The 12,770-nt window shown below is 37.2% G+C and overlaps 1 protein-coding gene across 9 annotated transcripts in view; it reads right to left on the bottom strand.

Moving 5' to 3' along the window:
• LOC120531189 (poly(rC)-binding protein 3) overlaps nt 1-12,770 on the bottom strand; it is a 393,138-nt gene that overhangs the window by 54,825 nt on the left and 325,543 nt on the right. For all 9 annotated transcript variants that reach the window (XR_005634070.1, XM_039756359.1, XM_039756360.1 and 6 more), the window contains 5 exons: nt 10,002-10,025; nt 9,784-9,816; nt 7,148-7,264; nt 4,003-4,134; nt 3,320-3,448 (listed from right to left, as the gene is read on the bottom strand). Coding sequence is in view for 8 of the 9 variants with exons in the window: in XM_039756359.1 (XP_039612293.1) it covers nt 3,320-3,448; nt 4,003-4,134; nt 7,148-7,264; nt 9,784-9,816; nt 10,002-10,025 (435 nt within the window). In the remaining variant the exon portion in view is untranslated. The remainder of the gene's footprint in view (nt 1-3,319; nt 3,449-4,002; nt 4,135-7,147; nt 7,265-9,783; nt 9,817-10,001; nt 10,026-12,770) is intronic.

Raw genomic sequence — 12,770 nt, 5'->3', positions numbered from 1 at the left:
CAAGGCATTCTGGAAACTGGAGTGCCATAGGGAAGCCTTGTCAAGTTCCATGGGTGCTGCCAGTGGGATGCAACATGGATATGTGATCACTACATTGTGGAACTTCTGTTTGACCCAGAAGTACTTTCAACAAACTATGCCCTAGCACTAGAAGTACTCTGGGTTTGAGATTTTAAAAAAAGCCACTCTACCTCATGTAGGTGAGTTTGAATCGGGTGTGGAGGACAGACAAGGAAAAGGAGAAAAAAGAAAGAAACAGAAAGAGCAAGAGAGAAAGAGTGGTGTTTGAAACTCGGGACTTGTGTCTATGGAATTGTATCAGATGTTTGGGGTTCTGCCATGCCCCTGACTGGTCACAACACAGATGTTTTGCATTGATTTCTTTGCTCTGTTATGAATACATGGCCTAACTAGTAATCAGTTTTAATTGTAGTACATATTGAGTAACCACAATAATCCATTATCAGTTATCCTGTTTAATAAATATTATTGCAGGTACACATGATTATGTGGTTGGAAAACCAATAAATAAGGTACCTATAAACCTGTATATTAGAACAGATACATATTTTTTATATCTCTCTATCTGTTATGACAAAAATAAGATTTTTCAGGTAAGGAAGGTGGAAGTTCTGTGGTAAGATAGTAATTTAAGGTAAGGAAGAGAAAAATGTCGAGATAAGGTAGTTATACTTACTAATCATGGCCCTGAAAAGTGGCAATGTGTTGTACATTGATTAGCATATGCAAGTAAGAATTTTATATTACATGTGATAATGATGACCCTATAAACCTATAATTTTTATTACTATATTACTATAACTGTTTGTTTAGCTGTACAGATTATAAAGCATAATTCAATGTAAAAAATATTCATATTTGAATATTTCTGGCATGATAAGGAAAACAAAAACTATCAACTCAATGCACTCAACTCAGTGAGTATTATTACTGTGCAAGAGAAGTTCAAGGCTTATGAAAGCTCATGATTTCTGATTACATGACGAACTGCAGACTACCTTTGCTATGTTAGTCTGCATCCGAGGTCCTCATGATCAGTCCTGTAAGCTTAGTGGCTGAAAGTTTTTACTCCAACCCAGTTTCCTAATTAAAAGCAAATTATTGGTAAAGCAATTATTGCTCAAGCAACGGTTTTGTGCTTTAGTTAGTTAACTTGCTAATCAAGGATTTCTATTATTTAATTGCTGTTTTTAGTCTTAAACAGCTGCATTCTCTGTTTTCAATTACGACTTGTTTTCTTAGCCAACTGCAAATTAACAATGAGATGCAAATGACAAACAAACTTGGTCCAGTGTGTACCTGTGTGTTTCTGTGTGTGTACTTCATCATAAAGCATGCAGTGCATCCATGAAACTTTTCACAACACATCACTTTTTCCACATTTTCTTATGTTACAGCCTTATTCCAAAATGGATTAAATTCATTTTTTCCCCTCAGAATTCTACATACAACACCCCATAATGACAACATGAAAAAAGTTTACTTGAGGTTTTTGCAAATTTATTAAAAATAAAAAAACTGAGAAATCACATGTAAATAAGTATTCACAGCCTTTGCTCAATACTTTGTCGATGCACTTTTGGCAGCAATTCCAGCCTCAAGTCTTTTTGAATATGATGCAACAAGCTTGGCACACCTATCCTTGGCAAGTTTCGCCCATTCCTCTTTGCAGCACCTCTCAAGCTCCATCAGGTTGGATGGGAAAGCGTTGGTGCACAGCCATTTTAAGATCTCTCCAGAGATGTTCAAACGGATTCAAGTCTGGGCTCTGGCTGGGCCACTCAAGGACATTCACAGAGTTGTCCTGAAGCCACTCCTTTGATATCTTGGCTGTGTGCTTAGCGTCGTTGTCTTGCTGAAAGATGAACCATTGCCCCAGTCTGAGGTCAAGAGCGCTCTGGAGCAGGCTTCCATCTAGGATGTCTCTGTACATTGCTGCAGTCATCTTTCCCTTTATCCTGACTAGTCTCCCAGTTCCTTCCGCTGAAAAAACATCCCCACAGCATGATGCTGCCACCACCATGCTTCACTGTAGGGATGGTATTGGCCTGGTGATGAGCGGTGCCTGGTTTCCTCCAAAAGTGACGCCTGGCATTCACACTAAAGAGTTCAATCTTTGTCTCATCAGACCAGAGAATTTTGTTTCTCATGGTCTGAGAGTCCTTCAGGTGCCTTTTGGCAAATTCCAGACAGGCTGCCATGTGCCTTTTACTAAGGAGTGGCTTCCGTCTGGCCACGCTACCATACAGGCCTGATTGGTGGATTGCTGCAGAGATGGTTGTCCTTCTGGAAGGTTCTCCTCTCTCCGCAGAGGACCTCTGGAGCTCTGACAGAGTGACCATCAGATTCTTGGTCACCTCCCTGACTAAGGCCCTTCTCCCCCGATCGCTCAGTTTAGATGGCCGGCCAGCTCTAGGAAGAGTCCTGGTGGTTCTGAACTTCTTCCACTTACGGATGATGGAGGCCACTGTGCTCATTGGGACCTTCAAAGCAGCAGAAATTTTTCTGTAACCTTCCCCAGATTTGTACCTCGAGACAATCCTGTCTCGGAGGTCTACAGACAATTCCTTTGACTTCATGCTTGGTTTGTGCTCTGACATGAACTGTCAACTGTGGGACCTTATATAGACAGGTGTGTGCCTTTCCAAATCATGTCCAATCAACTGAATTTACCACAGGTGGACTCCAATTAAGCTGCAGAAACATCTAAAGGATGATCAGGGGAAACAGGATGCACCTCAGCTCAATTTTCAGCTTCATGGCAAAAGCTGTGATTTTTTCTCAGTTTTTTTTACTTTTAATAAATTTGCAAAAATCTCAAGTAAACTTTTTTCACGTTGTCATTATGGGGTGTTGTGTGTAGAATTCTGAGGAAAAAATGAATTTAATCCATTTTGGAATAAGGCTGTAACATAACAAAATTTGGAAAAAGTGATGTGAATACTTTCCGGATGCACTGTATGTTTTGATTAAAAAAAAAAATGGAATGAAATGGAACAGAAAAAAGTGGAGGACTGAGAATTACCTATCTGCTCTGGGCCACCAATCATTTGGATGATATCCTCAGAAATATAAGAATGACCTGATATGGCTAAATGATAACATTAATAGACCATTAAGTTAAGTAGGTGTCATTAACAGCAAAGAGTGGTTTTTAATTTCAAAACAGTGTTGGACCAAATGCCTTTAGCCACTGCTGCCCTCTAGGACAGAACTTGAGGACCATACTATACAGATTTAATTTATATTTTTATATATATTTTTGAGGTGTTCAGGTTACATTTTCACCATACTTTACCTCCAGCATGACCACACAAATCTGTTTAACACACTGAATGATGGCATCAGGTGTTCCAGAGATTGTCACGGCACGCTCTGTTGAATTGGGTAACATGTCCCCAGCTACCTGAACTTGAGCTCCTGTTGACTGAACAAAAGAAAAGTGATGACCAGTGCCTACAAAAATGGCAAGAAATCTTGGATGTGTCTTTACATGGTTAAAAGAAAGTGGCCTCACTTGGTGATTGACAAATACATAAATTTGTAGGCAAGAAATATGCATTAATATTAACAGCCAATTTCAATTTACAATATGTCACAGAAATTAAAGTTAAAAGTACACAAGTTGAGAAACAAATTTTTTTCAGTCAGATGTTTTTTTTTTGTTATTACTGTCCTTTTTTTTCAACCTTCATTAGTTAAGCATCAGGGCAATCGACTTACATCGTTAGGAGGTACAGTAAATACCTTACATAACATAGTTAATGTTGTGACTATTAAACATATGTGCATCTCGTACTCGGATGCATTGAATTTCTCTCTTGTGCCAACTGATTGAGGAGCCAAAGACTCGCCTTTTCTAAGGCATAGTAGGCAGCCTTATGTTAGATGGTGATGCTGAATGTTTTGTGTTGTATTTACATTCAATCTAAATAATAATGATTAAAGTTTGCTCAAGCTAAGAAAGACATGCATAATTACCTCTCGGATTTCTTTTATTTTTGATCCTCCTTTCCCAATTAATGATCCACACTGGCTAGCTGGTACAACTAATCGAAGTGTGACTGGAGGTTTACTGGTAGCTGGACTGTTGCTCATTGAATTAATTATATCCTAAAAAATTGAACATTTAATTAAGCATTTACATTATATCATGAAAACCATAGCAAACTAATGTTCACATAAATCAACAAGGAAACACTTAATTCATAAAAGAGAGGTGATAGATATAGCTAGGGATTAAATTGTTTTCATTAGAAGAGTCCAAGCACTAGAATGAAAGAATGGTGTTAGGGATTAATCAAGGTCTTGCTGCAATCCTTGGCTTCTCCTTTTTCTTGTAATTATTTTTCCCTTCTTTCCCTTCAGGTTAAACCCCCAGTGGGCTGGACTTTAACATTGTTTATTTCTCAGGTGCACTACCTGCCATGGCAATCATCTAAAGTTCTATATGTTAAGTTGCGGAAGACTCAGTTTTGCATCAATTGGCACACATTCTCTGGAGTGGTAAGTTGATACATGTTTAGACATAGTTTTCTTTTTTATATCAGTTTGTTACAATTTTTCTATATTTGTGGATACATGTATTGCTATTTTCCAATAAGTGTTGAGTTGGTGTTTAATAATTGGTTAAGATATGTTTATTTTGTGCCTTATTTTAAGAGTGGTGCTGATTATCAACTTTGTTAGAGTCTAGTTTTGTCTAGTGTTGGTGTCCTCTGAAGAAAATCATGAGTAAAAAGACTGTCAAGACATGCAAAACAGCAACAGTGAACATAAAGAAGTGAATAAAAAAAATGAAACCAAATCCTGTAAGAACTTATTCCACCTTTTATTGAAAAATTGAAATCTAGGCAAAGAAGGTAAAAACAAATCAGAAACTGTTTAGTGAAAAAAGGAAACAAAAATCATACAATAATTTGGTTGCATTAGTGTGCACACCTTTTAATAATCAAGGATATGGCTGTGTTCAGAATCAATCAATCACAATAAGTGTCACCTCAAATACTAGTTAGTATACACCTAACATCAATTGAAGTGGCTCTGATTGAGCTCAAATAAATGTTGGCCATTCCTGTAGGATTATTCTGATATCCTCTTGGAGTACATAACATATTCCAAAAGCTATTGTCTGCAAAGAGCTTTTAAAAACATGAAAGGGATCGCGTCATTGAAAGGTATCAATCAGGGATAGAAAAAAATAGTATCCAAAGCATTAAACATCCCATGAAGCACGGTGAAGTCAAACATCAAAAAGTAGAAAAAATGTGGCTCAGCAGTGACTCTACCAAGATCAGGAGGTCCCTCCAAGATTGACGAGAAGACAAGGAGAAAACTGGTCAGGGAGGCCACAAAAAGGCCTACAGCAATATTAAAGGAGCTGCAAGATCTCCTGGCAAGTATTCTTCATATGTCTGGGTTATGTGGTAGGGTACCAAAATGAAAGCCTTTTCTCACAAAGAAAAACATCCCAGAATGGCTAAAAGGTATACCCAGTCTCCCACCACTATGTGGAAAAATGTATTATGGTCTTATTAGACCTAGGTTGAACTATCTGGCTATAATTGCAAAGGTATGTTTGGAGCAAAAATAACACATCACATCAGCAAAAGAACACCATACCTACAGTGAAGCTTGGTGGAGGCAGTGTCATGCTTTGGGGCTGCTTTTCTTCAGCTGGAACTGTTAAGTCAAAGAGGATGGAATCATGAATAGCTCTAAATATTAATTCTGTTTTGACATTAAGCCTTCAAGCATCTGCTAGAAACTGAAGATGTGGAAGAACTTCACCTTTCAATGACAACGACCCAAAGCAATGACTTCATCAAAGGAGGATCAATGTTTTGGAATGGCCCAGCCACAGCCCTGACCTTAATCCAATTGAAAATTTGTAGGATCACCTAATGACAGCTGTGCCCTTATAATTTGACAGATCTGTAAATTATTTGCAAGGATAAGTGGGCAACCAGATGTACCAAACTGATAGACTCTAATCCAAAAGATTTTTCACTAAACAGTTTCTGATTTGTTTTTGCCTTCTTTGTATAGATTGCATTTTTTTTATAAGGTGGAACAAGTTCTGACAGCATTCATTTTTTATTACAGAAAATCTGCAATTTTGGCAGGGGTATGTAGACTTTTTATATCCAATGTATATGTGTAATGGATTAAGATAAGAAACCAAGTGTCCAATATGTCACCTATCTCTCTGATAACTATCAATTTCTCAGCTCTCATGAGTTGAGAATTTTTTTTTTCTGTGTATGATTGAATTCTATAATTACAGAAACTTCTTCCTGGTTTGGAACTATGAACGCTGCTTCTTTGTATTACCTGGTTTATTGTGTTTTTTATTGAATAAATGCTTCATTTCAGATTAATAAGCTGGATGGCTGGTTGAATAATTGAATCACTAATGTGGCATACAAGCTGGGCAAAGTTACCATTTTTGTGATGAAACCTTTGCATTTTACTTTATTACATAGTTCAGTGAGTTTTCACCCATTCACTGATTGATTTCAAATGTAGCTACATCCCTGTAATGTAACAGCTTTTGGGGTCAGAAAATATATGGATGTGCATTAAATACTATTAACATCAGAATTAGGCCAACAACAAAAACATAGCCATGCACATCATCTTTTGTCTAAGGCTTTAAATTGCAGTGATAAACTGAAAATTTATAATCCCTTTATTTTTCAACAAATGGAACTGATGATGCTAATAATAATGAAATTATTATTAATGTACTTTTAATTTTTAAGTCAAAACAAGACAGAAGGATAACTGTGTCCTCTTTATATCACAAGTCTAACAACATTTTCTTGGTACTTCAGATTTAAAATCATTTTCTCAAATTTGCATCCCAAAACCACTAGGCCTTGACTAAGGATGGAGTTTTATTCATATTAGCTGGTGAGTTGGGCCCTCAGCATTCATTACCATAGTGACCTTGTCTTGTAATTTTGGAAAAGAAAATTGGCTGCTGGCTTATTTGATGCTGCAGACAAACAATGCACAAAAGCATAATATCCTAACCATGTTAATGAAATATTATCTCACGGACTTGTAAAATCAATAAAATCTGAAAATAAAACTACTCTGTTTTAAAAAGGCAAAGGTTTACCTCTTCAAATTTGTAAGCAATCATAGCAAAAGCCTTAAATATTGCATCAGTTGGACCAGTGATAGTAACAATTCGCTCTGGACAATTCCCTTCAGAGATATTGATGCGCGCTCCACTCTAAATGAAAAAAAAATAGCAATCATTTCCAACTAACATTTAACATCTTTAGCAAAACAATTCAAATACTTATGAGTGCAATGTTGTCTTACTTATTTTAAATGAAGATTGAATTTTGAATGTCTACAGTCTAGGTGACAATTACTTCTATATAGTAACTGACTTTGACTGATTCCATATCTTTGGTTAATATTTAATAACTGATGTTAAAATTAAATAAAAATAAAATTTCAGAATGTTGGATTATTGGTGATCACTAGATCCATATGAAAACAGCTGCTGTTTTATTGCCCACTTGCTGGTACATTGGTGTGTTCTCCTTTGTTGATCCCTCCATTTATTATTGGGAAATAAACATACCCATTTTAAGATCTTGCACCCTGAAAATGACTTTGTCAGTTCACCCCAAAGTAATGATTTTACTGTTTCATAATCTAAAACAAAGTATTTTTTTCTCCATTTTTATAAAATTCTCAAATGAAAAATTGATTAAAAGTTACACTTTGTAGGGCATGCAAGACAGTGAGCGCAAGCAAGACAGAGCCCCGCCCACCAACTCTAAGACCATGGGATACGCTCGACAGAGCCCCGCCGGCCAACTCTAACCCTCCTACCACGTCATGGAACACGCACGACAGAGCCACACATGCCAACTGTAACCGTCCTCCAGAGTCCAGAGTCGCTCTCGAGGCACGCAATAACTCACCAAACACAGCCTCAGTCGCTTTCGTCTGTACAAAAGTTCACATGCACCTCTGAGCCACATTGACTTTACACCGCACACAAGACAGAGAGCCACGATTGCCAACTGACAGAGCCCCGCCCGCCAACTCTAACTAAGGGCAAGCAAGACAGAGAGCGCACGCAAGACAGAGAGCCACGCCCGCCAACTCACAGAGTCCCGCCCATGACCTCTAAGAAAATGGGATACGCACACATTTAGTGTATAAATGAATATAAATATTTGCATGTAAACGATTTGCCAAAATTTGTTGTATGTAAATGATACTGTTTAAAATGTTATTGTTTTTTCATCAGAAAACCCAGTTTCCACGTCTACCTGTATTAGTTTACATGGCACTTTTACCACTCGCAATAGGGCAGACGCACTGACTTATTGTGTCGACTGGGAAACACAGTGAATGTGGCGTCTATCTATATATTTCTATGTTTTCTGTAGCCTGCTACAGGAAGGTACTCTCTCGACCATTGGCATTGGTTTCGCTCCTTGCTATTATCGTTATACTGTAATGGTGGTTTCCTAAGCCATTGTTATACTGAATTCCTTTCTCACCGTTTTCCGCTCCTATTCTTACACCGCCGTATACTACGGCAGACTTTGGCTAGTTATACATGGTGCGGTAGAAATAACTCCCACATTTCAAAGGGGGATTGAAAAAAAATGCTACAAGGTATCACCAAAAACTTTTTATTTCCCAAATGTAGATATAAAAAGTTTTTTTACTTTAAGTTTTAAAAATTATATCATCCAAATGGTGGCCTTGACGACTGGTACACTTTTGGAGCCGTTCTTGGAAGTTTTCCATCGCTCTCACTAGCATGTGGGGCGAAATTCCTTCAATTTCTTCTTGAATAGCCTCCTTTAGTTGGTCCAAGGACCGAGGACGATGTTTGAAAACCTCCTGTTGCCCTTACTCCTTTAACCCACAGCAAAATCGTTTTCTGGTCTGGAATACTTTCATTAGCATTTAAACCGAACTGCGTGTGAAACACCCTCTGAGTCGCAGCTACAGATTCGCCATTTTTGAAAAAAGCCTCCACTACAAAGCCTCGATGCTCACCCGACCACGGCATGGTGACGACTGAAAACTTTATTATGTACCGCACCTAACGGAATGGACCACACCCCTCTACCTGCTTTGGGGACCCCACAGTGATTTTTTGAAATGTGGGAGTTGTTTCTGCTGCACCCTGTATATATAGCTCATAATAAAATAGCCATTTAATTCAGGGTTAGGGGGTGTGGAGCCTATTCTGGCAGGACCAGATAAAACCCTGGATGGTACACGCAGTACCGATGTAGAGTCACCAAACAAACAATTTTATATTTAAATATAAACCTAGGGAAAAAACCCCCACACACAGGGAGAACGTGCAAACTAAGAACAGATTGGGTTGAGAACTGAACAGCAAGCACCTGAAGCTTTGATTCAGCAGTACTAAACATTATGTCACTCTTCTGCCTTTTATAGTATTATATCTCCATTCAAATTTATTACTTATTGTAAACAGTTTAAAATGTTATTATTTTTTTGAAACCCACATTGGAGGTCCACAGCAAACTCAAGGGGAAAATAGTACTGCTCAGCTGACCAGGACTGAACCAAAGACCTCAAGAGCTATGTTGGCATAGTATGCCATTTGTAAATCCCAAAATTAAACATGCTAAACGTGAAGTTAACAGACTCTTCTAAATTCACAATTTCCTGCAGTACCTTTTGTAAGTAGGCCTTTGGAAAGTATCCAGCACAATTTTATAATAATCAAATGATGCTTACCTCTTCACGCATTTTCTTAACAGTCTCTCCTTTCTGAAAAATAACAAAATGGTTTGTTTTGTTTGGCAGAATACAAAAATTCTAAATAATTTTTAGATGTGACATGAGGAAGATTCTCAAAGGGCTTTATCACAACTATAACATCTACCTTGTTAAATAAACATCTTCTCTTTAAAGAGATTTAGCTTGGACAGAAAATGCAAAAGGCACATGTTTACCTTTCCAATAATACTGCCAACTTCCTGCAATAAAAGAAACATATTTGAAATTAATACTTAATATTATACACCTATATTAAGGTACTCAAGTCCAATTAAAGTGACTAAACATAGTAAAATGTCTGATTACTTTCTGAAATTACTATGTGTAAACTGACAGGATTATGTTACCAAGTTAAAGCACACCACACAGAACACTTAATGTCAGAAGATCTTCTTACTCTCAGACAGTGTTTGCCAGATAGTTTTCTTTCTATGCCTGTTTTTAATAAGTTGTTATGAATCTGGGTTTTATTTACTGTAGAGCCTGTTTTGATTTAAATAGAAACCTGGAAAAATTTTCAAGATGTAATCTAACAGAAAGTCTGTTCTGTCTTTGGCAGAATTTGCAAAAAATATTTTATTCAACTTTACAATAAATACTTTGTCCTTTTGAATGTTTATATGGATTTAAATCCATTTTGCTAAATATTCAATGATCTAATCTGTTGTATTACTTGGTTAAATTATGGGACAACTGGAATACTGTCAGGAACAACTTGTTCATTGCAAGTTCCTCAGCTAAGCAATTTGTGGAGTGTAAAAGACATTTTGCCCCCGAGTTAAGGACAGGGCAGAAGGTGTGGTTCGCTGCATTTGACATTTGCCTGAAAACTTGCTCTTAGGTATTTAAATCCTAACATCATCTTTAATTATGTAAGCCCCAAGGTTACAAACTTAATTTGCCAACATATTTCACTGGTGTATTTAGATAGAACTTTCTTTGTCCCTGGGGGGGGTATTCACTATTTACAGAAGCTCTTTAAATAAATATACACATAAACTATAGTCTGAAAACATACCAGTCATAGTGAGGCAATATGCCAGAGTATCGACGTTGGTATTACGGAGCCCCAGTAGCGTTTTCTGACTCACTTTTGCTGAATAATTTGTTGCGTGAAAAGTAATGTGTCAGAGATAGGATGTGCAGCATTGTTCACAATGGCACTCAGTTTCGTTTTAATTCTCTCCTTTGTAACTATCTGAGGGGTACACAGTGCATCCCATAACTGAACCAGTCATTTTAATTAGATTGTTAATTTGGTTGGCCTCTTTTAAAGTGATGTTACCAGCCCAGCACACCACAGTGCAGAAATATCACACTGGCCATCACAGTGTTGTAGAAGATGTGAAGCATGTCACTACAAAGTACTTGGAGCAGTACACTACCTCTACATGCAGTCACTGAATAGTGACCGGATTTAGAGGCTCTTTGTTGTGGTGAAAGTCAATAACCAGTTGCTTGGTTTTGCTGATGTTAAGCTACAAACAATTCTTTCTGTACCAATAAACAAAATTCTCTACCTGACTCCTATATTTCCGCCTATCAATACACCCCATAAGTGCAAAAGTGACATGACCTGGTGCCATACTTAAAGTTGGAAGTGTATAGAGTAAAAAGAAAAGTGGAAAAGTGTACTTTTTTGTTGCTGTTTTGTTCTGTATTTTTGGCATTTTTTTTTACTTCAGAAACGGTCATCACACATCTACAGGAACTCGTGTTGTGTAATGTCATTGAGCCAACAGTTCAAAACATTGGAGTACCCTCTCCTCAGTGTCTAAGTTTCTGTTTATCACAAACACATTTTCTTGCATTATTTATCTGAAGATCACTTAGGAAGTCAGGACTTTTTGTGTATTTATTTGGACTTTAATTCTGGTTAAAGTATTTGGTTTCATTTTTTTTGTGTTTCTAGTTTTGACCTACACATAGCTTTAGACCTTGCTTTCTCAGTCATCCCCTTGTCTGTATGTTAAATATTTTTCGTAAACTTTTCAATCTTTGACTGAAGTGCTCTATGCTCAGCCTTAAAGCCTTTCAGCTCTCAGGTCCTGGTTGTTACTCAGTACCTTTGGCCGATAATTGGAGATGTTTATATTCAGGATTCCTTTATTATCTCTTGATTAATCTAAATGACTAACTGTCTCTTAAATCTGATTCTGCCTCTGAATAAAGAGAAAGATATTGCTTAGCTTAAAGGTTTCTTTGTGTTAGAAAAAAAGAACACAATAGTTTTCAAGTTTCCCAAGTGACCATTCATTTTCTAGAACCTTATTACCAATTAAGGGCTGGGGATAAGGTCAGACGCTATCTCAGCAGCACTTGGCACAAGGAAGAAATTAACTTTTGATGCGATGCTATACAATTACTGTGGTTTCTTTAATTTTCTTTTTTGTTTTCTTTAACGTTTGTGATAATCTTGGTATTTGTCCTTAGGTTTGTAGTCCCAAGGAATCTAACTCTGGCATTTGTTTTTTATTTCAAAACCTCTCTTTAAGAGTTCACATCTTTTACCATTATGCCACAATGCCATTTTGTTTTTTATGTGGGTGTCACCATTTTTGTCTTTTGTTGCCACAGGTGCTATGAGTGACATCCAGGGCTACATTGCGCATGTCATTAGGAGTCAAGGATATTAAGGTCAGCTTCATGAACTTCTTAGTATCTAAGACTGGATAAAATCTGCATATTTTTCAGCCATCTTTATTTTGGCATTTCTGGTTAAAGATGTTTATTTCTGTTCTTTTGACTAAAATTTTTGGTCCAACCGTTGGTTTTTATGAAAGATAGGTTTAACTCTCTGTTTACAAACCCAGCATGGCTTCATTAATGAGTAATCACAGTGCACACCCACTGGCCCGTTTATAGTTACCAGGCAAAATGAACTGGGATGTGGACAGAAACAAGATTACCTGGTGAACATCCACACAGACATACAGTAGTAATAA

Source organism: Polypterus senegalus, chromosome 6 (genome assembly GCF_016835505.1).
Source record: "Polypterus senegalus isolate Bchr_013 chromosome 6, ASM1683550v1, whole genome shotgun sequence".
NCBI classification, from domain to species: Eukaryota; Metazoa; Chordata; class Cladistia; order Polypteriformes; family Polypteridae; genus Polypterus; species Polypterus senegalus.
This window is presented reverse-complemented; position numbering and strand designations above follow the sequence as displayed.